Source organism: Eleginops maclovinus, chromosome 2 (assembly GCF_036324505.1).
Source record: "Eleginops maclovinus isolate JMC-PN-2008 ecotype Puerto Natales chromosome 2, JC_Emac_rtc_rv5, whole genome shotgun sequence".
NCBI classification, from domain to species: domain Eukaryota; kingdom Metazoa; phylum Chordata; class Actinopteri; order Perciformes; family Eleginopidae; genus Eleginops; species Eleginops maclovinus.
The window spans coordinates 21,665,338-21,693,006 of NC_086350.1; the positions used below are offsets into that span (position 1 = coordinate 21,665,338).

The 27,669-nt window shown below is 38.8% G+C and overlaps 2 protein-coding genes across 2 annotated transcripts; both read left to right on the forward strand.

The window, feature by feature from the left end:
* Positions 1–17,358: 17,358 nt before the first annotated feature.
* Positions 17,359–22,434, forward strand: LOC134880193 (uncharacterized). Its single transcript, XM_063906959.1, has 3 exons — positions 17,359–17,874; positions 19,569–21,453; positions 22,425–22,434. Exons 2-3 carry the CDS (start codon positions 19,589–19,591, stop codon positions 22,432–22,434), a joined length of 1,875 nt encoding a protein of 624 aa, XP_063763029.1. The 5' UTR covers positions 17,359–17,874; positions 19,569–19,588.
* On the forward strand, positions 21,269–26,255 carry LOC134873239 (uncharacterized). Its single transcript, XM_063896713.1, has 5 exons — positions 21,269–22,223; positions 22,491–23,452; positions 23,634–23,795; positions 23,891–23,980; positions 24,728–26,255. Exons 2-5 carry the CDS (start codon positions 22,508–22,510, stop codon positions 25,055–25,057), a joined length of 1,527 nt encoding a protein of 508 aa, XP_063752783.1. The 5' UTR covers positions 21,269–22,223; positions 22,491–22,507; the 3' UTR covers positions 25,058–26,255.
* Positions 26,256–27,669: the final 1,414 nt, after the last annotated feature.

A 27,669-nucleotide genomic window follows, 5' to 3' on the forward strand; every position in this document is an offset into this window, starting at 1 on the left:
ATCATTTCCTAATCATTATACCTTATAATGAAAATAGCAGATAAAATGATAGTTGCGCAAAAATAAACTGCTAATAAATAGTTTACTAAGCTAATACGAAATTAATTGTTAATGTCAGCCATTATACACTCTGTCCTTTATACTGAAAACTAATTATTTTATATTATCACATTAATCACAAGTTATAGCATTACCTTTAAAAGTAAAATGTTACTAATTTTCATTTAGTTGTTTGCCAATCGTAAAATAACTATTACGAGAGTTGAATTAACTGTCAATTTACCTTTTATTTGACATAGTTGTTATCAAGTGATACCAACCGGCCTCCTTTGCCTTTGATATCCAGGTGTTTAAAAACATTGGGTATGTTCTTCCTTCAGAATAGGTTTTTTGCCTGCTTCTTTACCCAAGCCTTGCAAACTGTTGGCTAGTTTGTAAGCTGGTTCTAAAAAGACAAGATGCTGAGTGTGTAAAATTGCAGTAAAAACCCAAGTTGAAAGGCATATGTTGTGTACATTGCCCATAGCACCTGAATGATTCAAGCAAAACCCCCATGTCTTAATCAGAAAAATGCTACATACTGAATAAACTCTGATTTGGAATATCCAAATAGAATTGATCTATTTATGACCCTAAAGGAATTCAGAACATTGTCAGTGTGCATATAGACTTAGTAAATGTATCTTATATTTAACAAAGGTTTTCCTAAAACAAGTGCTGCATAAAAGAAGGGAGATATTGGTGTTGCATAATTAAGCTATTATCATATTCATGCCAGTACAATATTTGTTCATTACCATTGTTGTAATCACAATAGTCTTTCTTTCTTGGTAGGAATCTGCTCACTCAATCGGAGCATTAGCTTCTAAGAATTTCTAACAACATGGAATGTGTGTTTGTTAGAGAGTGTGTGTTTGTGTGTTAATTTTGCTCACAGCAGCATGTCCAGAAAACCTTGTCCTCCAGCAGTAATCTGATTGTGGAAGAGCGAGGGAGACATAATTGTCTGCAGCAGGTCACCGCATAGCAAACAAAGTGTGTTAGTCGTTTTGTGTGTGTGTGTGTGTGTGTGTGTGTGTGTGTGTGTGTGTGTGTGTGTGTGTGTGTGTGTGTGTGTGTGTGTGTGTGTGTGTGTGTGTGTGTGTGTGTGTGTGCATGTGTGTGTGTGTGTGTTTATGGCTCTCCTCTCTTCCTCTCCACTCAATGTCAAAAGAAAGCTGACAGTTGGGACTGATGCAGCATTATATTTTCAGCTCTATGGAAATGTGCTCACACTTATTTACAGTTGCAAAGAGCACATACACACTCACACTTCATGCTGCAATCCACACTTTGGCCCCCATGCCCTCTCACTCCAGCCAGATGGGCAGGAGGGCAGATAGACAGTCAACAAGACAAACCAATAGAGAGTTAGTCAGAGTGACATCTAGATGAAAAAAAGAGTGGACCAGCAATTCTTTTGCCCAAATGACAGATAACCTTTGACCTCTACCAAACTCACCCATTCTTCAGGTCAAAAACACCCACACAAATGCAGACGTATCCATGGCATCCTGATCCCTAGACTTTTTTTCACTGGCATTGAGTCCCTAAGGCCCTCCCCTTTGTCTCACCCCTTGTCACTCAAAAGGCACTTTCAAAACCACGTAAACATTTTAGGGTAAATGTTTTATAACTTTGATTTAAGTATTTGGTTTTGTATCAGAAAAGCAAAGTTAAAGCAATATGTCTCAACACCACTGCCCATATAGTTCCGATGGTAAAACTGTGCCCTTGGACCAAAAACCAATTATTCCGACAAACTGTTATTCCATAAATAAACAACCTATTTTCCATAGGCACAGTCTTTCATAAATATAGATTCTCTGCAACAAACACACCATGCACATGGATTGTTGTTATGCAGAGTGACCCTATCAGATCTTCTTCATATTTTTAATTTCTGATTGCAAGGAAATTAACCCACCCTACCGCGTCAGCTAGGCTAGTGTTCCTTTGCTTTGTTGGTTGGGTAGATTAGGTTTGCCATAAGAAGTGAGATTGATTCAGTTTAAGGGTAAAAATACCACAGTTAGCCAACCAGACGCAGAGTGGGGCTATCATACTTTCACCATGGTGGGAAAAAAATATTGCGATCGAACTGTAACAAAGGGTGATCACGGACTGTTGACCACGTGGACATTTCAAACAGTCGGCTCCAAGAATGGCTCGATGTGTAGGGACATGGATAGTTACTGTTTAAAGCACTGGAAATCTTTCTTTAAAATCAACATATCATCCTTCTAAACAAAGTACTTCATTCTTTTCACCATTGTGTAGAACTGTTTTCTATAGATGATTTTAATCGTATTGTATACCTTTGTAGTGAGAGAAGAACCACAGCTGAATGTCAACCTAAACCCTAATCCTAAATTGCCAATGTCAGTTTTGCTGCATATTTTGCATCCCATGAAAAATACATTCAATTACATTTAATCTGTTCATTCTTTAGATTATTTAAAAATAATTGTATTTTGCAATTGGTAAGAGACAAAGCGGTTGAATGACAGTTTAAACAAACACTCATCCGACATTGAAGCACCGTGCGACCCTTTGCACCCCGTCTCAAAGATGTTTCATGAGTAGATTCATCCTATGGATAATTCATGAGATTTTATATTCACATTCAAGAAAAAATGACTACGCTGAGTTCAAATTGAATACATTGGCAGTTACTATATAATTTAGCAGGAAGAAGTAGATGTGTACTGTGGCAATAGAGTCACCAGCAGTCTGACTGTGTTGATTCTGTGTTATGAGCCGAGGCGATGGGGGAGTTCAGGTGGGAGAGCAGAACTTAGACTGATATAAAAAAAAAAACTATAATGAACACTGACAGCTCCTAGCACTGAGCACATGCTGTCTGTTGGTACAACTTGTAAAAACTCTTAAGAGCTTGATGTTTTATTTTTTTAAATAAAACAAAAGTTATTCTGACCAAGCCGGCTGCTGTGTGACTTCCTGCGTTCTTTCGTACAGCTATCAAATGCAACCAGATATCGCTTTAACAATACACTAAACCTATTGCGACACATTGCATCAAAAAGTATACGATGCAAAGAAGCATCATACACTTGAAGTTGTTTTAATGCAACATAAAAGTTATAAGGCAGAAAGAATGAAAGGAAAAAAATAAAAACAGAAACTGGCAATTAACTATTGCTTGAATCCCTGTGTGTTTGTTGGTTATGATTGTGTTTTCTGATGTAAACTTAATCTGTCAAACCTCTCTGAATTAGTGCCAGTATTTTTTTATGACCGTGTAGACCTACAAATGTACAAAAACAAATGTTACAAGTGATCAAATCAAAATGTATCGCGTCGGTAGTTTATATTTGTATTTGCTCTGAACGACGCATGTTAATACCAGTTGTCAAGAGGGTCTTAGTTTCAGGTGATTCTTAAAACAGAGTTATAAATACTACATTACATTTCTACCCAAAAAATCCTTGTAGTTTCAACAAACTAGTCCTTTAAGATACTATTTGGAAACATGGGGAAGTACCAAATCATCCGCTGACATGCTTTTTTCTTCACAATGATCATGGCTTGTCTAGTGTACTCTTAAACACAATTTTCTTAGCATGCTATAGAAAATAACCTGGACCATGATAGTGTGCTGTGAAAACAAGTGAAACTGAGTCAGAGATTTGACACCATCTTCTTCTCCAAGCTTGTCTACAAACATGTATTTGACATTCTGCCTTCACAGTGTGCTGGGTGTTTTGCTGTCTGTAGGCAACATTATCAAAAACCAGCTGCCTCTCACTGAAGAGCTGGCAGAAAGCTCAGATGAAGAGCTGACCAGACATGAGGAATATACAGATGCAGGGAACTGAAAAACAAGTGATGGGGCAGGGTGTCAATGTGGACGTATGTAATCGTTTGCATGTGCTGGGTACTAACACCTGTTTGAGGGCTCTCGGCCCTGTGTTTGTTTCTACAACTGGATGATCAGTGCACAAGGAAGCACGTCATATATATATCTGTATTCTCTGCTGCAGTTTCACTACAGGGCAGCAGCAGGTGGATAGAGCGGGAAATAGGCGGGGGAACTATAGAATAGGGCTTTTAGCAACAATCTGCGTTACTTTACATATTAGGATACAGCGGTTAGGTTTCATTATATTGCATTTCTGTAAGGAAGGCGGTATATAAAAACTAATATATTCAAAGATTTGGAAACAGTCATAGTACAAAGAACAAACCACTATATGTGTAACAGTTATGAGTGTGTGTTATGAGTTTAAAATATATGTTTTATACAATCAGAACATAGGGAGCTACCGGGTTTAGATTTTATAGGCTTATTCAGTTTGATGCATTGCAACGAGTATATAATTCCCAGACAAATACAAACATAGTTTTGCCAGACAGGAAGTACAGAGTAAACACACAGTGTGAAAAGATGCATCTTTCACATAAACTATTGATATTTTGTATGTTCCCAAAATCTGGTATAAATGTTTATAGGTTTTTTATTCTAGTCTATGCTTTGGAGATCTATCTAATATTTCACATGTGTGCGTTATTTGTTTTGTAAATGAATGTTATGTAGGCAATGTTATATTTTCAAGTTGTAAGTCCTTCAACATGTTTTTGTAGCCTCAGGCTGTTTGACCATCTTTTCAGTAAAACAGTGGGAATAATCGTTATTCTGAGCCAGAGCCCAATTTCTGTGCTCTTTTAAATTTAACAGTTTAAACAGTAAGCATGGTCCCCCACTATTTAATGAATTCACAACAAAAAACAACAAAAATCCTGAACCTCAACAAAAGGGATAAAAGCTTCTGAAAAAATTCAATTACTGTAGGAAGGATATGAATATTATCTGTCAACGTCTCTCTGTTTTTTTTAAAAAAGGGAAAAATAGAGCAGAAAGTACGACGGAGTATTAGGGCCACATATGAAGAAAAAAAATATTTTTGCCGTGACGAGATTAAAGTCGACATGTTGACTTTAAAGTCGACACGGCGACTTTAAAGTCAACATGTCGACATTAAACTCGAAATGTCGAGAATAAAGTTGAAATGTCATGTCGAGTTTATCTCGACATGTCGAGATTAAACTCGAAATATCGAGAATAAAGTTGAAATATTATGTCGACTTTAATCTCGACGTGTCGAGATAAAACTCGAAATGTCGAGAATATAGTTGAAATTAGTTGGGAGACATAGCAACCGCTCCCACAGGTCCTGCACTGAATCCGAAATGGCTTGTGTAGATCATTTGGTCAAATTATACTTCCGAATTGGATTTAACAATAAAGAGATCCTCGCTGTTTTAGCGAACCTCGACACGTCGAGATTAAAGTCGACATGACATTTCAACTTTATTCTCGACATTTCGAGTTTAATGTCGACATGTTGACTTTAAAGTCGCCGTGTCGACTTTAATCTCGTCACGGCAAAAATATTTTTTTTCTTCATATGTGGCCCTAATACTCCGTCGTATAAGAAAGTATTGCATTTGCAAGCCCCTTTGACAGATATTTTTAAATAACCTTATTAGAAAATATTTAATTTTGTTGCCAGTGTCTGTCTTTCTCAAATTAGCTTTGTTGTTCTTCTGTGGTGATTCCCTTAAGAGAGAGGACTACCATAATCCTAAAATGTATCAACCCATAATGCTACTGAAATAAGACAGTAAGAGATAAAGTACAGTGCATACATAGAGTATCTCTCCTAACTGAAATGTGTTGCTACTGTGAACACAGAAGGAAGAGTGCAGCTACTACTGCGGTCCTAAAGGTAAAAGTAAAAGTTCAACATTTACATTTTGCAATGAAAGAAAAAGAAAATGCATTGCCTAGTGAGTATCACTTGTCAGACTGGGATTCCATGATAATGTATCAATTAACTGACCTGTCTTTTTTGTTGCAGAAACAAAAGGATCTATGCAGTAAGACATCTAAACAGACAGGTCAAGACAATCTAAATGTCAGGTCACCTCAGAAGACAAATGCACATAATTATAGTACAAGAGAATGTGTCAAACTATAAATCATCATATTGCCTACAGATTGCAGAATTTTACTAAATGAAATGTTATGCTTCCTCATAATGATAAGCAAGGTACTGGTACAGATATTTTTTTTTACTTTCCCATGAATACTTATATCAGGTGTGGCTACTGAAGTTAAAGACCACAGGCCAGCTAACATAGCTATCTAGTAGCTGACTTTGTACCATTGGCTGAATGTGAAGGGACAAATGTAATGCCTTGTTTGTGGTACTCAAAATAATGACGCTATTTGCATCTTAAGATAATACCTTTTCAAGTCATCAAATGTGGTGGCCCAAAATAACTGGACATGAGGTTTAAAGACAAAAAGAAAAATATGGAAGAAATCCCCAGATTAGTGTAAGATAGAGATGTGATAAAGAGTTAAAGATAGAAAATGACGGAAATAAAGAGCAAAATGGTTTTAATCAAAGAGGCTCAAAACGAAAGGAAGATAAAGATAGAGAGAGGCGGTTGATGAAAGCTAACTAGCGTGAGAGAGGAGAGTCGAGATCAACATTCCTCTTAATGTGCCCGTAGCAGGTTATTTCACTCTATTAAGGTGACACGGGTCTCACGGCAAGAGTGTAATTTCCAATGGAGACTAATGGACTTTTATAACCCTGGGTCATGCCTCTCAGGCCGGATAGTAGATGCTGCCTTATTCCTGTGGGTGTTGATGGACTCATAAAAGAAAACAATCACATTTACGCCTTGATTTATAATCAGCAGACATTGATCTCGAAACAAGGATTTCTGGTGGCTAAAACTATATTTGGATGTTTTATTTTATTTTGTGATTTTCTGGTAAGACGTGTTCCATAATAATATCATTATTTCACTTCTGTCTCAGTGAAAAATTATAATATTTCTAGGATGAGAAGTATGGACATTTTAAAACATTGACATACTTGATTTTTTATTGTGACCCCAATTGTGAAACGAAACCATCCATGACTGTGAAAAAGGGAAACGAGAAAGGGTCAATACAATATCAAACCGTTTCTGAGATGAGTCTGGTGTAATCAGAAGACATCTAAGTCCCAAAAAGACCAGAAGATTCCTCGAACATCATGATGAGATCAACTTTTGTTCTATAATAATGGGTTGGATAAAACAGAATCACCCAAAGGGAAGAAAACTTTTATGGACCATAAGGATGTGCTTACTTGGGGCCAGAGTATTATAAAGTGGCAGACTGAAAAACTAACAAGTGGGAAAATAAATCCATATCTACATCCAAGACCAATCAGAACAGAGGCAAAAAAAAAAAAAGAGCAAAGGTTTCAAGGTTTTATTGGTCATATGCACAGCATATACAACGTATATGTTGGCAATGAAAATCTTATATCCCATGCTCCTCCAACAACTCAACATACATGGTGCGAATAAGATAAATAAAATAGTGAAAAAGAGAGAAGAATATTTACAATAACAACAATAAAGATTTGAGGATGTGAAATATATACATATGTGGAATACATTGAGAGTATTTAAATACTTTACACTGTTGAATGAGGAGGTATGGACAGATGCATATATTACATATAACAGATGTATATGGCAGATATGTATAATATATAGATATGTGTACTATAAACAGATATGTATGGCAGATGTGTATAATATATATATATATATATATATATATATAGTCATTAATGTTCATCTGAAGTAGGAGGCCCATAAAGAAATAGAGACATGAATCCACTAATTAAAAAGGAAAATGAATATATTTGTAATGAATAAGGTTCTTACATGAACCTAAACAAAATATACTCTCAAAACAATCAGCACAAAAACCACACTGGAGGATATCGATGTATGATACAAGCGCACAGATAATAGCCAATATGTCTTGAGACTGAGACCAGATGTAAGTTAAGGGGTCATACAGGAAAACAGTAGAGATTGAAGGGGGGAAAAAAGCAGCAGGAGGGGTGACATGATGAGCAGCGTAAAGAGGAAATGAGAGAGGAGAGTGGAGTGAAGAGGAGAGGAGAAGAGGGCTGCAGTGAGAGGCTCTTATATCAGACTAATGTGTTTTGTGGTATCCAGCAGGTGTGTTGCTTGGACAGAGGCCAGGTCTGGGCAGAGAGAGAGACAGAAACACTGATGGCCTACCATGTGTTGACATCATAAAAATGGTAATGAAAAGGCATTATTATGTCGCGATGACACATTAGGTCAATGATAGAAAATGTAAGGATCAGCGTGTCTTTACTTTAAGTTGTTCTTACATTGACAATGAAGTGTCATTAGCACAAAAATTAGTCACATATGTCTTATTGCTTAGTTTCATTTTGAAGTATTTTGTTTTGTTGCTGCTGTATTGATCTAAGACCCAATGAGGCAAATTGAACACAACTGACACAAGTTTGAAAGATAAATTAGAAAAAATACCGGGAAGAGGAGGGAGGGAGGCAGGGGGAAAGAAGGAGAGAGGTCGTGCCCATTGGCAACACTCTCACTCATGCACAGATTTGGCCCTGAAACATCGATGGCATGAGGGCAAGCTGGGCAGTGTGTGAATCTACATCTGTGTGTTCGAGCAAGTGAGGGGAAAGAGGAAATAAGCCGAGTCGAGACAAAATAATTGAGATGGAGAAACCTGACAATGAATAGTGGTTTAGTGGGGGGAGAGCAAGACAGTGGAAACTGTGAGAAAAGACAAGGATGTGAGAAATCTCCCTGCACAGAGAGAGAAGAAAGGCAGAGATGCCATATGGCATCGCTTCAGGAGACGAGAGCTAAGATGATTGATTGAGGATAAGGTGTCCTAGTGCGGATTTGGTCCACTATGTGACGACTGCAACACAGTATCTACTCAGGGATGGAGGGATTGCCTCATATCGAAAGTAAATAAGAGACATTTACTAAGTATCAAACATATTTCTCTCCTTGTTAATCCAGAGAAGCTGACACTAAAGAGGAGTGATCATTATTCAATTCAACCCACTCCATGGTTTCTTCTTTCTTCCCTCTAATTCGACTCATGTCTCATTCAGGCTTATCATATCTTCATCTCCTCTATCATGTGCTCGCCCATAATTTTCTCTTTCCTACATTTAAAGACAAACCCAAATCCCATGGCCATAAGCTGTTTGATCAGTTTACCATTCATTCTCGGCGGTAGACATACTGTATATCCGTGGGTGGATTTCTGTTAAACGGACCAGTGTAAACATAGTGGGTAGCACATAGTATACTATAGAAGTACTAAGATCTTTTTACTTAAGTTACAGCAGCAAAACCAAAGTTTTTACATACTGAACAAGTACAAGTCCTTTACTTAAATCTAATAACCCTACTGGTTTCTGTTGGTTTTCTGAGTAGTACTTGCCATTCACAATTGAGGGACTTGGGTTGATGAAATATTGCAAGATGCTATTTAGTTACTGTATTACTAAGGATCCTGTAAATAGATGGGTGTCTCTCTGAGCGAGGGATCCCAGACCAATACCACAAGTGATCACCTGAGGTCCAGGTATTCAAGTATTACCAGCTCCAGAGGCAGAACGATCCTCTCCACAGAGGGGGGTAACTCTCTCACTGTGCTGGTAAAGCTGGAGAAAAGGGCACAGCACCACACTTTTATGGGATTAAGGTATATGTTGGTAACTCTAAGAGGTCTGTGAAGAAAGGGCACACTTGAAATAGTGCCTAATGTGTACACAAATACTTCAGCCTGTCAGTAAACCTTATAGTTTTGGAAAAATTCATGCTTTGAAAGTTGTTTTGCCATTGGGCACAGTACGTGGTAAGCAAAGCTAAAGACATGAAATATGCATAGAAAGGCAAAACAAACAAACATGAATATGACATTTTTTAGTTGTATTATGTGTAAGATGCCAAACAAGATTGTACATCCAAAAATGTTGAGTTATGGGTACGTTGGCGTAAATGGCAATGGTAAATGGACTGTACTTATACAGCGATTTATCAGATATTTCTGACCCCTGAAAGCGCTTTACATACTACGAGTCATTCATCCATTCAAACCTCATTCATACAGAGCAGTTCATGCACATTTAAACACCGTTGGCAATGCCATCGTGAGCAACTCAGGGTTAAATACCTTGCCCAACGATACATCGACATGTTGACTGCACTGGCTGGGATCATCCCACAACCTTCTGTTCAAAGACGAGCACACTCACTTGCGTTTTTATTTGAAAAGTAGTCCGGCAGACTTCAACACTTGGTTGGGAATTCCAACAGAACTTCTTGGTTGGGTTTGGGCAAAAAAAAAATACTTGCTTAGGTTTAGGCAATAACACGCTTTGTTGAGTCTCGGGATGATTAGGGTTAGGGTTAGTTTCATTAAGCGCATGTGTTATTTTGTGCATGTCAGTCAGGGTAAATCAACTATCAACTGTCTCAAACAGGAGACTGGGTGAGAGTTCTGTTGTCTGATTCAAAAATCCATCTGTAAACCTATCCTATATGCTCCATTAATGTCGTCATAATTACTAGAGTACGTGGGCAACTGACCGAGAGAGTTAGAACTGGTAAAATGCTAGCTAAGCGCATGAAGAAATACAAATTCCATAAAAAGCCATATGTCAAAACTTAAGAAACGTGTGATTACCCCCAAAAATTGAACTTGACACAACAGCAGGAAAACTGCATCAACAAATGATGCATTGACAGGAAGCATCCTGCTGTCTGAGCCACTAAGATCAGCTTCATACACAGAGCATTCAAATTATTGGAGATCTGTGTGTGTGTGTGTGTGTGTGTGTGTGTGTGTGTGTGTGTGTGTGTGTGTGTGTGTGTGTGTGTGTGTGTGTGTGTGTGTGTGTGTGTTTGTGAGTGTATCCAGTTGGTATTTCGAAATTTCCTCCAATAACTGCTGATCCATGAATAGCCCGGCTAGCTGCTTCACCACATGTCCTGTCATTGAGTGCCTAATTGGCAAAAAACATACACACTGTTGCTTTACACACACAGAGAGATGAATAAGAAGGCCTGCACACAAACACTCACACACACACATATTGTAAATACAGTTTTTGTTACACGGCCATGCACATAAAGTGAAAGAAATAAACACACACACACACACACACACACACACACACACACACACACACACACACACATACGCACATACTGCAATCCGGCAAAGGGAGAAGAAAACACAATTAGAGGAGAAAAATGTCAGGTCTACTTCACAGTGTGCAGACTTCTCAACTAAACCCCCCCCCCCCCCCCCCTCGCTGTGCTGGGAATGGGAATTAACTGGGCCGGTAAATAAGGAATGTGTTTCAGGGAGAGTTGCCCTCCGGTCACCATGCTTCGAAATGAAGATGCTTTTAATCTGAAAAGTCTTGACACTTATGGAAAGCTACGCCTTCACAGTAAGAAGTGAAGGATAAGGTGTGGCTGTTCTGTTTGAATGTACCTATTTGAAAATGTTGCCATCAATGTCTTTTATATATCGCACAGCGACAGATCAATTATGGGCCTGTGAGTTTCTCTTTTTTCCCTTTTCTGTTTTTTCAAGTTGCATCTTCATGTGTTATTTTCTGAAATGACTGTTTTATCTAGTCCAATTAGTGTGATAAATTGAAGCAGCAGAAAGAAAACCTGTGTGAACAAATATGCCTGCAAAATGATAATGTATGTCTGTATCTAAATCGGCATGTAATCAATCTTATGTGATTTCATTGCTGTTGTAATACACTGTTAAATGTGTTTTATGTCATTACAACGTATTAAGATAACGCGGTGGTAATGAGGCTTACCTCAGTTGATACTTGAGTATGACCCCGTTCTCCAAATCAACAGCAGGAAAAAAACAATAACCCGCTCGCCGAGGAAGTCATTGTGTCTCGAGAACACCCATTTTACGCTGAGCTAGTTCTCCTCCCTCTCTTTCTGTGGCTGACTATCATAGCCAATTTTACAGTAAATTACTCCCTAAACAAGCTCGATAGAGACAAGCCCGGCAGTCTGGCACCCGGCGCTCGCGTGTAAACATGATTATATCGAGGAAGTGGCTTCACATTTTCGAGCACACGGTGACAGCCAATTAGGGCCTGTGTTAGCGCGGCTAATTCTTCAAATGCATTATGGTGAGGAGCGACAGACTGGGATGGAGGGAGGGCAGGTGAAGAAGAGGAGAAGGAGGAGGAGGAGGAGGAGGAAAAGGAGGGTGGGATTGATAGGAAAAGAGAGAGGAGCAATTAAAAGGGAAAACCGGAGAAACACAACAGATTGGGTTGTAATTACTGCGTGTGAGAAACAAATTTTGCGTTGTGTGTTTTGACTCAGACGCTAAAAGCTGAGAGTTGACTGAGTATAGAAATGGTGAAATTCAACCATACCTGCCATTTTAGTCAATTAGCTATTGAGGAAAAATAAAGAGAGATAAGGAAAAGGGACTTCTGCTGACAGAAGGCGGAATGGTTGGTGACATCACTCTGTCAATGCTCAAACAGCGAACAATTAAATGCAATCCCATCCATGTGGCAGTTTTGAGCACCTAGAATTGCTCACAGGTAGGATCTCAGTGCTTTGCCAGCTCACCATCATACAGGCCATGGGGCTATTAGATAATAATTGGAAGAGCTCAATTAGTTTGTCCTCTCTCCTCCCCCTTTCCCTCTGTCTCTATAAACAAAAAGCGCATTACACATCGATCCCCTGGAGTTGCTGGGGTAGCGAAGCAGTGGCAGGTCTTTAATGAACTGACTTGTGCCAGCGGCTTGAAAAAACCCTGATTCTGATAATTGAGTTAGTCTGAATCAGATTGAGGGGAGTACAGTTTTTTGTACGTCCATTTTCACCAGCCATTTCATTAAGCTGCTTCCTGTCCAGCAGTGGCTCAGTTGTCTAGCAGTGGCTCAGTCAGTAGGGGCTTGGACTGGGAATCGTAGGGTCGCCGGTTCAAGTCCCCGAACAGACTTGAAAAAACATGGAAAGTGGACTGCTACTTGGAGAGGTCCCAGTTCACCTCCTAGGCCCTGCTGTGGTGCCCTTGAGCAAGGCAATGGACACCTCCAATCCCCCCTCCCCATTGCTCCCCGGGCGCTGCACAATAGCTGCCCACTGCTCCTAGTACTAGGATGGGTTAAATGCAGAGGACCAATTTCACTGTGTGTGCTCTGCTGTGTGCATGTATGTGACAAATAAAGAGGGTTTCATCCTCCGATTCTATCTATTCTGTTGATGGCCTTTCAGGGTTATTTTACCAGGGATTCCCCCCTCTCACTGATGGCCCTCCAGTCTCTCACTGAGTGATTTCCTCCAGGCAGGGTCTCACAATATCGTAACAAGCGAGTCATTTCCATCTTTTTTCCATGTTTATTGATGATCCAGTACAAAGTGCAAGTCACAGATTGGGGCTGCAAATTGCCAAATTCCTAAGTGGGTTGTTCACATACAAACAAAGCAGCTTATTTCCCGACATGCCAGGAGTGTTTAGCAAATGGCAGCAGGTGGTCGGGGAAAGGAGGTTAGCATCTTGTTAGTTTAAAATATATGCCCCCAACAACAGACTTGAGGTAAAATATTCAGAGGATAAATCTGAACAGTATTCCTGGTGGGGTTTTAAGATTTTATACGTGGCTTTAAATAGGTCATGTCTTGCACTCGTGGCTGCCGAACATATATGGATTGATGATTGCAATCCCAAAAAAACAAGTTAAAAGCAAGAAATTATTAAAACTGTAAAGCTGCTTGTCTATCTTATAACTCTGGGTGATTCTCTCCCTCCCTCCCTCTCGTCCTTTGTGTTTTACTCCCTCCCAGTGCAGCTGTTTTTAATCTTGTCGAGGCATGCTGCACTACACTTATGTGTGTAATTCTCATAATTCCCATGTTAAACGGAACATAATCACACTAGCACTGAAAGGCAATTCTGTTCCACCTCAGAAAATGAAAGGAAAAGGGGGGAAAAATGACCCTGCACAGGTTATTGCTTTCTGTTGAGCGTGCGTCAACAACTCTTGAATTTAATGCATTCCCGCGCGCGGGCTCACTGGCCCTCAGGGGAAATAACATTGAGTGTAGCCATTAGGGGATTGTGGACGAGTAAAGGAAGAAAAGGTGTTGAGACATATGCAATGTAAGAGTGTATGAGTGGAGGAATGAGCATGAGGGCCCTGAGGCCTATCGACGTACTGGCAGACTTTGTGATTCATCAAGTCTTAACACAACAGGGCCAACTCACATTTGGACCCCAACAAAAAGCTTCTTCTAAAGCAAATCATGAGATTGTGACACCTCTTTTAAGTACGTTTAATTACAAGAAAATGTGTTCTCATACCCGAAGTGCGTACTTTTGTCACGATAACCAAGCAAAATCTATGCCATGTATTTCATATCCTTTTACATTTTACACATGTTAGTGACTAAAAAAATGAATCTAAGTGTAACCTGATTATGCATTTTGTAATATAACTCTTAGGAAATACAGTTACTTTTTTTTGTATCCTGTAATCTGTTGCCCCCCAAGCCTGCGGATGAATAATATTTCATACATGTCTCATCTTCAAATATGCTCATGGAGGAGAAGCACCTCAGTATATAAATCTTGTGATTGTGCTTTTATCCTGTGTCTGCTCTGAGATTTGTTGTTTTGATGCTAAAGCACATTCCTAATTGGCGGGGATAAGCAATACTTAACATCTCCTAAAAATTCACTCGTGCACACATACGCCATTACAATAACACATCGCATTAGAATATTAGGTTTACAGCCCAGTCGTTTGTCAAAGGGCTCTTTAGGGGCTGTAAAACTGTCTGAGTGTGGGTATTTGTCATCACCACAAAGGCCTGCTCCTTATATTAGTCATAAAATATATAGAGAGGCAAATACAGGCTGTGATGAAGACGCAGCCGTGAGATGGAGAGATAACATTTTTGGTGGGGGAATTGGATAAGTCACAGGCAGCAACACTGATGCTAAGTTATTCACTGACGTTTTGTGGTTTCTTTATGATGAAGATGGGGGAAATGGAGGAAGACAAATATGGAGTTGTACGGTATGTATATACTGTACAACCTCAGCTCTATTTCAAGTCTTTCTGCTTGAGTGTGTGTGTGTCCGCCCTTTGATGCAAGCAGTAATTTCCCATTTTCAATATCCTGTTCTATTTCATTCTGTTCAATCGTATTCCCTTCATCTTCCACACAAACACACACACACACATAGATATAGTCAGTGTTTCTATGAAGAAAGATGACGCCATTGAAGATGACAACTCCCATCTGACATTTACTAACCTTTTGAGTAGAGAGATGGGGATAGGAGAGGGAAAGAAAGGGAGGAGTGGGGATGGACAGATGAGAGGGAGGAACACAGTCAGGGTGGAAGGGAGGGGGTGTATGCATGGCATTCTTGTTTTTTTATTCATTTCACCATCATATTGTGCTCAGCCTTCCACAAAAAGCTTTTGTTGCTGTCTGCGCCTTTTTTCAGGTTTAAAGCGTACAGATTCTTATAATACTCACAAAGCCCTCAATTTCTTCTTCATCTATTTTATTTGGCAGATGTGGCCTTTTTGCAGCTGTGTGTGTGTGTGTGTGTGTGTGTGTGTGCGTGTGTGTGTGTGTGTGTGTGTGTGTGTGTGTGTGTGTGTGTGTGTGTGTGTTTGTGTGTTTTGTGAATGTGTTTTGTGAATATGTGTGTGTGTGTTTGTGTGTGTGTGTGTGTGTGTGTGTGTTTGTGTGTTTTGTGAATGTGTTTTGTGAATATGTGTGTGTGTGTCCTGAGTGATTGGTCATTATGCGAAATACCCCTGCACTTGAGCTCAAAAGGGCACCCACTTTTTGGCTGATAATTGGTTTGACTAATGCATAAAAAACCGGTTTACTTTGACGCGTGTGAAGTTTTTTACCAAATATTAATGGGACTTCCAGTATGGGGACTTCTGGTAGGGGTAACGAGTGGCCACGTTTTCTCTTGTGCTCTGCTGCTAACTAACCGAGATCTCGACCAATTGCTCATCAATTTACCATAAATTGAACCAAACAACCACTAGCTGCCATAAATCACAGATGCCAAGATATGGTGAAACGCGCTACCAAGCTGTAGTATTAAGGAGCGAGCAAGTTGCAGCAAAGTTGGCCTTGTCAAAGTAGACCATGCAAGCTGCTGCTTAGAAAGACAACGCTAGCGGTGTAAGGTTTATTAACTCTTTATCAGGCTAAATTTACAATTTACGGTTTATTTTACCAGGTAAATTAACTTACATTTAATCACTTACTTCACTTCCCCATTTTGTCTCAGCTTAAATGACTTGGCCACCCTCCTACTCTAACATCTACAAACCCATCCATTTTGCCTGTCGTAGACCAGATCCAAGGACTAGAATGATATTTGTAACACTTTCTTGGTTTCAACAAAAAAACAAATTGCGAGTATAGAAAGTTGTTATATACAGAGGAATGCACCTAATGACTTCAATCATATAGCCCTTTAATTAATCAAAAGCTTGTCAGTTTTGGAAATGTGAGGACATTGGCTTCTTCTGCCAAATGAAAACCAAATGAAAATGTTGTGGGAAAACATCTTAATGTTTCTCAAGTTTAAGAATACCAAAAATGGATCTGACTGGAGTCTGTGTTAAACCAAGTGCTAATATCAACAATACATTAAAATTCCTACTTCTTCCCACAATCATCTCCATCCATCCAAAACTTCTTCACTGAAAGTGATGGTGGGATTGCCCTTATAAAGCCCAAATGTAACTCTAAAATAATGATAGATCTGATCAGACTGTTTATGTCTTTTTCAATGCTTGATTAAAAGAACAAGATCTAAGTGTCTGCTGTCATGCTAGCTACCTTGTGAGGCTGTATTTATACTCAGTGTTGCTTTAAGCTAAATCCCAATATCACAATGACAATGTACAACAGCAATGTTAAGCATGTATGGTGTTTACTATGTTTACTAGTTTAGCGTGACAGAGAGGTTAGCAGATATTGGTCTGTAACAAGCATTTGGACAAAGAAAAAAATTTGACCTGACAATGGCATAAGGAGAAAACTTTAGGGTACACACAGTTGATACAAATCTTTTTGAGTAATTTGAATGTATTTTTTTTTAATCCAATATCTGTCAAAACATGAATTTCACAAACAACAGCCGCAGTGAAACTTGTCTCCAGTTTCTGAACAGAAAATCGCATCGTGTCCGGTGTGTACGCACCATTAACGATTAAATCCACTGGAAAAATCGCCAAAAATGATAACTTCTAAATGGATGGTATCATAAACATGAATCACTTGTCTGCATTTTAATTAAGTGACTCATAAAGAATATTTTGTTTGATAAATGGTATGTATTTACACTGTAAAACATTACAGCTCTGTTTAGTTAAGTCCACTTACTTCCTCTCTTTAACACAAAGAGCTCTAACAAGTTTTGGATTTTGAACTCATCTGCGTGAGTTTTAAAAAGTAGAACTTACTGTTATTAATTGTGTTGACTATTTGAAAATGTTATCAGATCAGTATGTGTTGATTGAACTTGGGTTTCAAAGTTATCAGATGGGGGGGCGGGGCGTGGGGGAAAAGGCGGGAGTGGGCCAATGGGAGCTACAAAATTAATATTTGGACTTTTGAGTTTAATTGTCTTCTTTAATTCATGGCAAGGTTGAAGCATGAACAGAATAATTTAAACACCGCAGATAAGTCATATATCATATCGAAATACAGACACTTTGTAGTAAATGATCAAGGACTACTTCGACACGCGGGAAGAGACTATGCCTGACAACGGCCTAGAACCGAGGCGGAGTAACACGACGCGGGGACCGAAGTGACGAGTGGTGAACGTGTCGAAGCAGATTTTTTTTACACGAGGCTGAGGAACAGCAGGTGAGTTTAATTATCTCTAATTAAGTCTTTTAACATTAACCTCATGTGTAGTAACGTAATAACGTTAAATGTGTAGGTTGTGCTTTTTTAATAGCCTGGAAAATGTGACTGCAACATTAGTTTTTATTCGAGCCCGACATGAGTTAGCTAGTTTGCTAGTTAGCCACCTAACGGTTGAGGCTGCGTGTTAGGGCTGCTGTCACTTCGTGCTCGTGCTTTGCTCACTCTTTGTATTTTATATTGACTAGTTACTCCAATTCATTTAGTAAAGTTGTTTTAACATGGATATTATGCCGATAATTAATAATGAGCAGCATGCGCTGTTTTCCTCGGTCCCCTATTACCGGTATGTTTTACACAGACAGATGGAGACCGTCACGGTAGCGTATCGCTACCCAGGACATTATTAAGAGACTGAGTGTAAATGTTGCCTGTGTGTTTGTCTATGTGTTCCGTTATCTTCATACTGTTTTCAAATCGTTTATCAACCATGTCATTTATCATACCCGCTACGGCAGTTTATTATAATCTTGCAAGTACCAGCATTACAACTTTCTGTTTAATACCATTTACCATTAACGTCACCTGTTCTTTTGCAATAACCACTCAAACAAGTATGTCGTTGTTAAATTCCATGTCCGTTTATTTAGTTTAGTTACATGTTAACACAGCGTAAATGTTCGTCTCACCAGCCTCGTCTGGTGTTTGTATTTGGGGTTGCGTGCCGCGTCAACGCGGTTTAAATTCACGTCACGACTTCCGGGTAAACCGGAAGTGACCCTGTGTTGTCGTAATTATTTTTATTGCTGTTTTTATATATTTTGGCTATGCCAAAATAGGAGCAATAGTACACTGTTTACGTGCTTAAAGGTTTTCTAGTTTATAGAGGGAGAATGGTAGCTGTTTAAAGCTGTTTTCATTTTTATTGCCTTATGGGCCTTCATTTGGGAAAATAAACGATCCCATCATTTTCCTTGGTGTTTACCACCAAGTTCAAGTCGCTCGAACACATCTACCCATGACAGCTTGCAATTTGATGAATTAACTGAAAATGAACGTCATTTATAGATAAAAAATATATAGTTTTAACTAACGTTAAGTGCCTGAGAACTGTTGAATTATTACTTTGGTTGACAGAGGAGTAGGCTGATGACAGAGGAGAGGATCTGTGATGGCACAGGGCTGTTTACCAGTTTAAACCATTGAGTTGAACAGATTGTAAAATATATTTATTTTAATGTTTAGTCAGAGAGGTAGGAAAGGAAGGATAGGATATTAAATGCTTAACTAATCATTATCAACAGGTTGGAGGTTTTAGAGCCTACTTAACTCATGTTGGCACTACTGATGAATTGAAAAATAATATTGATTTGTGTTTTTGTTTTATTCAGTTTATAATGTAATATTCAACATCACAATTTACAGTCTTCAAAATTAACAGCAACACTACTTATAACAAACCCAAACTGAATATTTTAAACACCATAAAGGTTGTAATTCTTGCAGGGTTGTTGAATCATACTGCATAAGTGTTAGCTAAACGTAATCCAATAAACTAAATGTAATTGAAAATAACATAGAATATTGGTTTATAGTTGTTGTTGTTTTTTTGTAGTTAATAGATAACTGTTCTTAACCACTAATTGTCTAAATAAATGTTATGTTAATTTCATTTTTAATTTTTCTGTTCACAGAATTCAAGCACGTCCAGTTCATGTGGAAATGTAAGTTTTGTGCCTTTTCCTCCAGTGGCCAAGGAAAAATAATACAGCATTATAAAGAGCATCATGGACATCACCGGAGGTGTTCAGGCCTTGTCTGCATTTATCAAGACTGTTTGAACACATTTCAAACCCAAACTGAACTTAAAAACCACTTGAAAGAACATTCAAAAGGTCATAAAATTGTGACCAAGTTATGCTGTGATTTGTGTACATTCTCAGAGCCTAGTAACATTATCAAATATTGTGCCCATCTGAAGACTCATTTGAGGAACAGGGAAACAGTTAAATGTCCGTTTGCAGGTTGCTCTTTCAAGTCCAATGTACTGTCAACATTTACTTCTCATAGAAGTCGCTATCATAGGTTGTCCACCTTAAACAGTTTAAGACCAGAGCTTTTTGTACACCATGCACTTACAAATGCAGTGCTAGAAGAGGATTCTGTTTCTGGGACTGAGGCATCAACTTCATATGATTCAGTACCCGAGGGTGTACCTCCTCTTGAAAATGGAGAGGCAATTAAACGTCAGTTGGCATCTTTATTTATCCGTATGCAAACAATTCTGCATGTTTCAAATTCTGCAGTACAGGAAGTAATTGATGAGTTATTTGACATTGGAGACTTTGCTTATAAAAATATTAAAACAATTATAGAGAAAGTTTTGGAGGAAAATAACTGTGCAGCTGATGCCTCTGTTGTAACATCATTGTCTGATGAAATACAATCGTTGAACCCACTCAAATTTCTTTCAAGAGCAGGGCCTTTGGGCACAGAACGTAAAAGGCAGTCATTTTACAGAAAGATTTTTACAGTGATTGAACCGGTTGAATATGTGCTAAATCCACAAGAAAAAAATCATTCATTTGTTTATGTTCCTATTTTAGATTTGTTAAGTAAGTTGTTGGAAAGAAGTGAGATTCTAGAGAAATTACAGAGATCCAATGGACAGGAAGGTCATTACTGCTCATTTCAAGATGGTGAATACTTTAAAGAAAACAAACTTTTTGCTGAAGAATTAGGCATAGCTCTTGGCTTATACATTGATGATTTTGAAATCTGTAATCCATTGGGAACTTCAAGAAAGAAACATAAGTTGTGTGGTATATATTGGGTGATAGCTAACTTACCCATAAGACTTAGATCAACATTATCATCAATTTATCTAGCTGCATTGTGCAAAACTGTACATATAAAACAATATGGTTACAGCAAAGTTTTGGAGCCTCTGATTAGAGACCTTCAGCATTTAGAGACGACTGGTGTATTTGTGAAAAGACTTGGGTCTTGTGTCAAAGGTACTGTTTTGTATGTGTCTGCCGATAACTTAGGTGCACACTCCCTTGCTGGATACCAAGAGTCTTTCAACGTGGAGAAATTTTGCAGATTTTGTTTGGCTAACCTTAAAGATATTCAGCATCATGATGTCAGAAGTGGGGCATTTACTTTGAGAACACCAGAACTGTTTGATGAAGCCATTAATGTGCTTAACACAACTAATGCCTCGTGTGTTCATGGTTTGAAGAGAGACTGTCCTTTAAGCAGACTTGCCCACTTTCATCCTGTAAAAGGTTTTCCACCTGATTTTCTGCACGATTTATTGGAGGGAATTGTACCTGTGGAACTATGCATATGTCTTTCAGATCTTATTGCTAAAAATTATTTCACATTGAATGATCTTAATGATAGAATAGCATCATTTCCTTTTCAGTTTTCTGACAAAACTAACAGGCCTCAGACAATACCAACAAACTTTTCAAAAAAAAGAACAATTGGTGGCAACGGACACGAGAACTGGGCACTTCTGAGATTTCTTCCACTGTTGATTGGCCATCATGTTCCAGAGAGTGAAAAGACTTGGTCTGTGATCCTTGAACTGAAAGACATTGTGGAGGTGTTATCAAGCCCCTCTTTCACAACAGAAACCCTGTGCTACCTACAAGCCAAAATTTCTGACCACAGACAGTTGCTCTTAGAATTATTTCCTGGTACTAAATTACGCCCTAAACATCATTATCTTGAACATTATCCTGTTCTGATTCAGAAATTTGGACCATTAATTGAGTTCTGGACAATACGATTTGAGGCAAAACATTCTTTTTTTAAAAGAATGGTTCACAATACTGGCAATTTCAAAAATATTCTGCACACGTTGGCCACAAGACATCAACTGATGTTGTCATATTACTTGGAGATGCCAACTATTTTCAAGCCAAGCATTGAGACTGGACGAGTATCAGTTGTGTCTGTGGGCATCCTAGATGCTGCAATCAGAGAGGCTGTATGGAATAAGTTTGAAGGTCTGGACTCTGTTTCACTCACCTCCATTGCTTACTTGAATGGGACAAAATATTCTAAAGGCATGGTACTCTCAGTTGGACAGACGTGTGGACTGCCAGATTTTGGGAGAGTATTGGAGATCTGTGTAGTGGATGGTTACATATCATTCATTACTGAACTATTCACAGCGACCTTCCAAGAGCATTTCAGGTGTTACCAGCTTGCCAGAAGAGATCCTGCAACAATTGTGGTCATTGATCCGGACCGTCTGAATGACTACATTCCCCTTGCTGCATACCCTGTTGAAGAAAAGCTGCTCGTCACTCCAAGGACATTCATGTTACATTAAGGTAATATTTGATTGGGTTGGTTTGTCATAAATTTAAACAAACTCTTAATCTTTGGACCACATAACGGGATATAAACTGCACTTTAAAGGTTAGACGACACTATTTGCTATATAACGATGTAGTGTAGAAATGGCTACCTGATCTCTGAATTCACCCTCCCTATCTGTTGTAATCTCTCTGCTGTTTTAACTCCATTCACAGCTTCTTTTAGATTTATGTTATTTACTGTTTAATGAAGCGTTTTCTTGTTTGTTCACTGTGTTTCAGTTCTTGGTATCTCATCAATGATGCTTCTCAGAGTCATCGTCTCACCTCAGGAAATAAGACGTGTCACCCTACAGGAGGTTCCCCCATCAGTTGATGAGCTATGTGTAGTTCTGGGCAACACTCTGGGCCTCCGTGGGAAGTTCCTTTTACAGTTTGAAGATCCAGACTTTGGGAATGAGCTCTGCAATTTGACAGACATCAAGGACCTACCAACTGAACGAGCCACACTGAAAGTTCTGTTCACGTTTTCTGAACCAGTTTCTGACTCGACATTAGATACTGCAAGCCTTAGTTCCCAGAATAGTGCAAGCCCCGAGCCCCCTAGTAGTGGTGATTCTTCAGAATGGCCTGATCCCTTTGTTATTTCAGATTTCTCCCATGACGTTGAGTTTCAGCTGAGGGTAGCAAATGATGCCTATGCCAAGGATGGAGCTGTGACGGTCATCTCAAAGAGTGTGAAGAGTGAAATACTGGACAGACTGGCTGATAGCATAACCAGAATCACTTGCTATCCAAGTAAAGACAATTTAGAAAGCGTAGCCAAAGCTCTTGTTGCAAAGCATCCTTGTCTCAGGGAGCCGGGTTCAGGTAAAGGATGGTACTGCTGGAGATTCAGCCTGATATTCAAGATGGGCAATTACCGTCAGAGGATGATGGCAGCTGGATGCCCTGAAGTTCTTGTAAATAAAAGAAAAAGACAGGGAAACACCAAGCCAGTCAAGAAGGCAAAAAAGGGAGAGATCCACTACTTACCAGAGCCACCTGATGGACAAACTACTGTTAAATCAGAGAAGGATCGTGAGACCATGCTTTTGGAAGTGCAGAAGAGAGAGCCAGATTTGCACCTGCTCGATGAATTGATGACTGCAACATTCTCCCAGCGAAGACAAGAGATCATTGGTGACGAGCCACTCATTGCTGCAGTCAAGGACAGATGGCCTGCATTGTTTAGTGAGAGACAGGTAATTCTTTGCCAACTGAGTACAGCATAGAAATCCTATATTTTGTTGTTTTAGGTAGTCAAACTATGCACTATATGTTGCAATCATATTTGTGTTTCCCTTGTGTCCCTTAGAGCTCTATGCTGCTCTTATTTTCCCTCACTCATTGCCCTTTTCTCTGCTGTAATATTATTGGTTTCAGCTCAGTGCTGAGTTCAGTAGAATCGTCACCAAAGACCTGCTGGAGTCATTCCTGGATGGACTTGATGCCTTGGTGCCAGATGTTCTACAGATGTACGGAGAAGCTGCTGCATCAGGCAGGAGGGTGCGCCTGAGCAGTGTTCTCAGTTGTCTTCAAAAGGAGGTATGTACTGCACAGAAATCATTTCTTGTTAATGTACTAAAATTAGTATTCTGGCTTGGGTATCTTATTCACAAACTCTTGTCTTGTTCTTGTAGGACACGAACCAAAACAAAAGAACAGCTGTCCTACTTGGTCTTCCATGCTACCTTGCAGAAGATTCCTCTGACATAATCAGGATGTGTGATGTAAGACACCGTATTTACACATTTTATATTACATTGTTTTGTTTTAACATTTTTTATTTTCATAAGTCGTAAGGGGTAATTTTTTACAAATAAAATAGTAAATGAGTGAAAAATTAATGAAATGTGCCCTTAATTTAAATTGAAAATGTAATGAAACCTAAAATGCAGTAACTTAACCAATATGTAATAAAATATCCAGACTTATATTGTTTTTAAATAATGTAATGTTAACTTATCACATTAGGCTACTTTTTAAAATAGCTTAGTATAGTATATACTATATATAGTATAGTATATCAGAGAAGGGTTTGCTGAGATGATAAAGTAGTAGGCTACATCCTAGATTTATTTTTTTGGACCACATGTTATATGCTAGTTAAGAGGTGTGTCCCGGAGTTTCTGTCCATGTGCATGTAGCTGTATGATGCATAGTCTATTATAATCATTCTTTCATTTCAAATGCAATGTATATAACATTGAATTCTTATTCATACTTAAAATCAGAATATACAACATTTTTGAGAAATAGAGAACATTCAGTACATTTTCTCTCAGTTTAGCTCCTCCTAGTGGCCAAAATTACTGTTGGTTTGTTTTATTATTTGGGCTTAACAATGAACAATAAGAAAGGCAATGACAACACTCACTCAATTAATGTCAAAGACATTTGTAGCCTTTCTCTATTAGCCTAGCAGTGATGTTTAAGTCAGTCAGTTAAGATGTGTGTTTTTGTCTTTATGTTTTCAGGCTCATGGTGAAACCCTTGACGTGCTAATGAGCGGGATGCAAGTTGGACTGTTGATTGGACACGAAGGCCCTCTGCATGATGCATTTCCATTGGATGTTTTCAACGTGGCTCTGGTAGTAGAGGAGAAGATCATCCTACATGACCTCCGAGATGTGTCCACAGGCTTTGCCATGTTACTGGGTGCAATCTACTGCCTAAACCTTGAGTACCCACGTAATATGAAGTATTCTTTTGAGTTCCTGCAGAGGGTTGTCATGAACATTAAACCGGACCAATGTTCAGCCAGAATCCATGGACTCAGAAATAAACTGCTTAGATATCGCATGTAAACAAAGAAATGCACTCGTCAAGCAACTACTAGGAGGCAGCAGTTATTTGGGAAGCTTGCCTTGTTCTTTACACTAGCATACAGGTTTTCATCGGCTTAGTTTGTTCAGCACAAGTCAGGTATGCGTGACAAATGTGTCACTTGTGAAGTTGAAAAATCTGAAATTGTTGAAAAATCTAAAATAGTTCAAATGTGCAAAACATTTTGAGGTATAATGAAAACAAACTTGTTTCGAATTGTGGTTAAAGAATCTTTTAGACGTGGATGTTGATGTTTTGTAAAGCTCTGCGTATACCACATTTTTCCTCTGTACAACTTTGCCATACTTATTCTCTCATTGACAGTTTTAAAATTGTGTTCAATTAACACAAATTTAAGTGAGGATAAGTAAGTAAGTATTTATAATGTACACCATTGTTTTTGTTCATATGACGATATGGACCGGTTATCTCACTTTTTGCCTCTTATGACACCTGCCCATCTGTCCCCCTTTCCCCAGCACTCTCGGTTGTCAACCTCAGTGAGGCCTGTTTTGATGCCAAGACATGTTTAAGATGTATCAATGTTCCACATTGTTCATATTCATGTCGAGATTTTATGATTATCTGTTTACTATCTCACATACCTCATTGTTCAACCCCACCTCACCTTCTTTCTTTCTACGAGTCCACCCTCTGTCTCGCTGTCTGTCTGCAAGTCCACCCTCTGTCTGTCTGTCAGTCCACCCTCTGTCAGTCCACCCTCTGTCTGTCTGTCTGTCTGTCTGTCCACCCTCTGTCTGTCTGTCTTGTCTGTCTGCAAGTCCACCCTCTGTCTGTCTGTCTTGTCTGCCTGCAAGTCCACCCTCTGTCTGTCTGTCTTGTCTGTCTGCAAGTCCACCCTCTGTCTGTCTGTCTTGTCTGTCTGCAAGTCCACCCTCTGTCTGTCTGTCTGCAAGTCCACCCTCTGTCTGTCTGTCTTGTCTGTCTGCAAGTCCACCCTCTGTCTGTCTGTCTTGTCTGTCTGCAAGTCCACCCTCTGTCTGTCTGTCTTGTCTGTCTGCAAGTCCACCCTCTGTCTGACTGTCTTGTCTGTCTGCAAGTCCACCCTCTGTACATTACAGAGACATACATTGGGTATGGCATGTTAAAACCTTTAACTTCTGTTAAAGTTTATATAAATGTATTTATAAAATAAATGTTCTTGGACAAATGCAAGAATTCAGTGTGAAGCTCTGTCATTTACCATGCAAGTTGAAACAAATTTAGAATTTTAATCCTCTTAACTTTAAATGGGGAGTCGTATAAATACGGCTAAGTTAGTTTAACTCAGAACTGTGAGTTACAATAATAATGAAATATCTGTTTGTTTTACTAGCTAAAGAATGTTATTGTATTGATAATGTTTAAAAAAATGTTGTTTTAACTCACAGTATCAAGTTTAAACAAGATGTGATTAAAAGTTTTCATGTATCAATGATGTATAACTATATTTTGTTTCAACTAATGGTATCAAGTTAACATTACAAGTGATTAAAAGTTAAGTCAACTTTGACAACTTAAAAAACAACATTGTGACAACTAGAACAGTGTAGTATAATCAACCTTTTGAACTTTATTTTCAGAGTTGAAACAAAGGTAATCTTAAATTGAGTTAACTTGCAGTTTTAAGGCAGCAGGTGAACCTTCATTTGCAAGTTGAACTGACCTGAAATGTCTTACAGTGTAGCCACACTAGCAGCATGGCACTTTGGATCCACTGCTTTAGTTCAAATTGAGATATCTACTGTTAAATAGGTTGATATGAACTTTCTAAAGAGATACATGTTCTCAGAGGATGAATCCAAGTATCTTTGGTGATTAATTGAATTGGTCTTCGGCACACCATGAGGGAAACATTTGTTGTTTTTGAGATTCATGTTTTGACAGTTATTTGATGAGAAAAATTACATTCCAATTACTCAAGAAGATTTGTATCAACTGTGTGTTCCCTAAACTGACCAATATCTGCTAACTTCTCTGTCACGCTAAACTAGTAAACATAGTAAACACCACACATGCTTAACATTGATGTTGTAACATTGTTACAACATCGCATCCGGTGTGAACGCACCATAACAGTACTGTCAATCAGCCATTTTCCTGTCTGAGCCAATGAAGTAGCAGCAAATAATATAAGCTTCCTATCAATTCCTCGCTTGCTGTAAAGGCTTGTCTGAGTTAACAACCATCAGTTGGGATTCAAATATGAACAAAGGGTCAATTGGAATATAAAGCAGGTAAGAGGAGGGAGGGACGGAGCGAGTAGTTGAGGAAGAGTAAAGGACAAGAGAGCTGGGCCTGTGTACACATGAGGGTAGATGATTAATATGATTTGGTGATGAATAATAATGTGGTGCTGATATCTTGGGTTGCTAATAAATGAGCCGAGCATGCTGGAGTGCAGACAGCACAGGTGCCAAAATTCCTGTAGGTGACCTGGCTTAAACAGAGAAAAACAAACAGTAGGCTACAGTGTACACAGATATTTGAGATGATATAATTAATACATATTTATAAAAAACTTGCTATGTAATTTAACGTTTAAGCATTTATTTGTTTGGTAGCCACAGCTACAGTCTGGACAGCACAGCAA

Coding starts and splice junctions, on each gene's coding strand:
- LOC134880193 (XM_063906959.1), top strand. CDS start 19,589: ATGTGGAAATGTAAGTTTTGTGCCTTTTCCTCCAGTGGCCAAGGAAAA.
- LOC134873239 (XM_063896713.1), top strand. CDS start 22,508: ATGATGCTTCTCAGAGTCATCGTCTCACCTCAGGAAATAAGACGTGTC. Junction 23,453..23,633: donor CATTGTTTAGTGAGAGACAG/GTAATTCTTTGC, acceptor TATTGGTTTCAG/CTCAGTGCTGAGTTCAGTAG. Junction 23,796..23,890: donor TCAGTTGTCTTCAAAAGGAG/GTATGTACTGCA, acceptor TTGTTCTTGTAG/GACACGAACCAAAACAAAAG.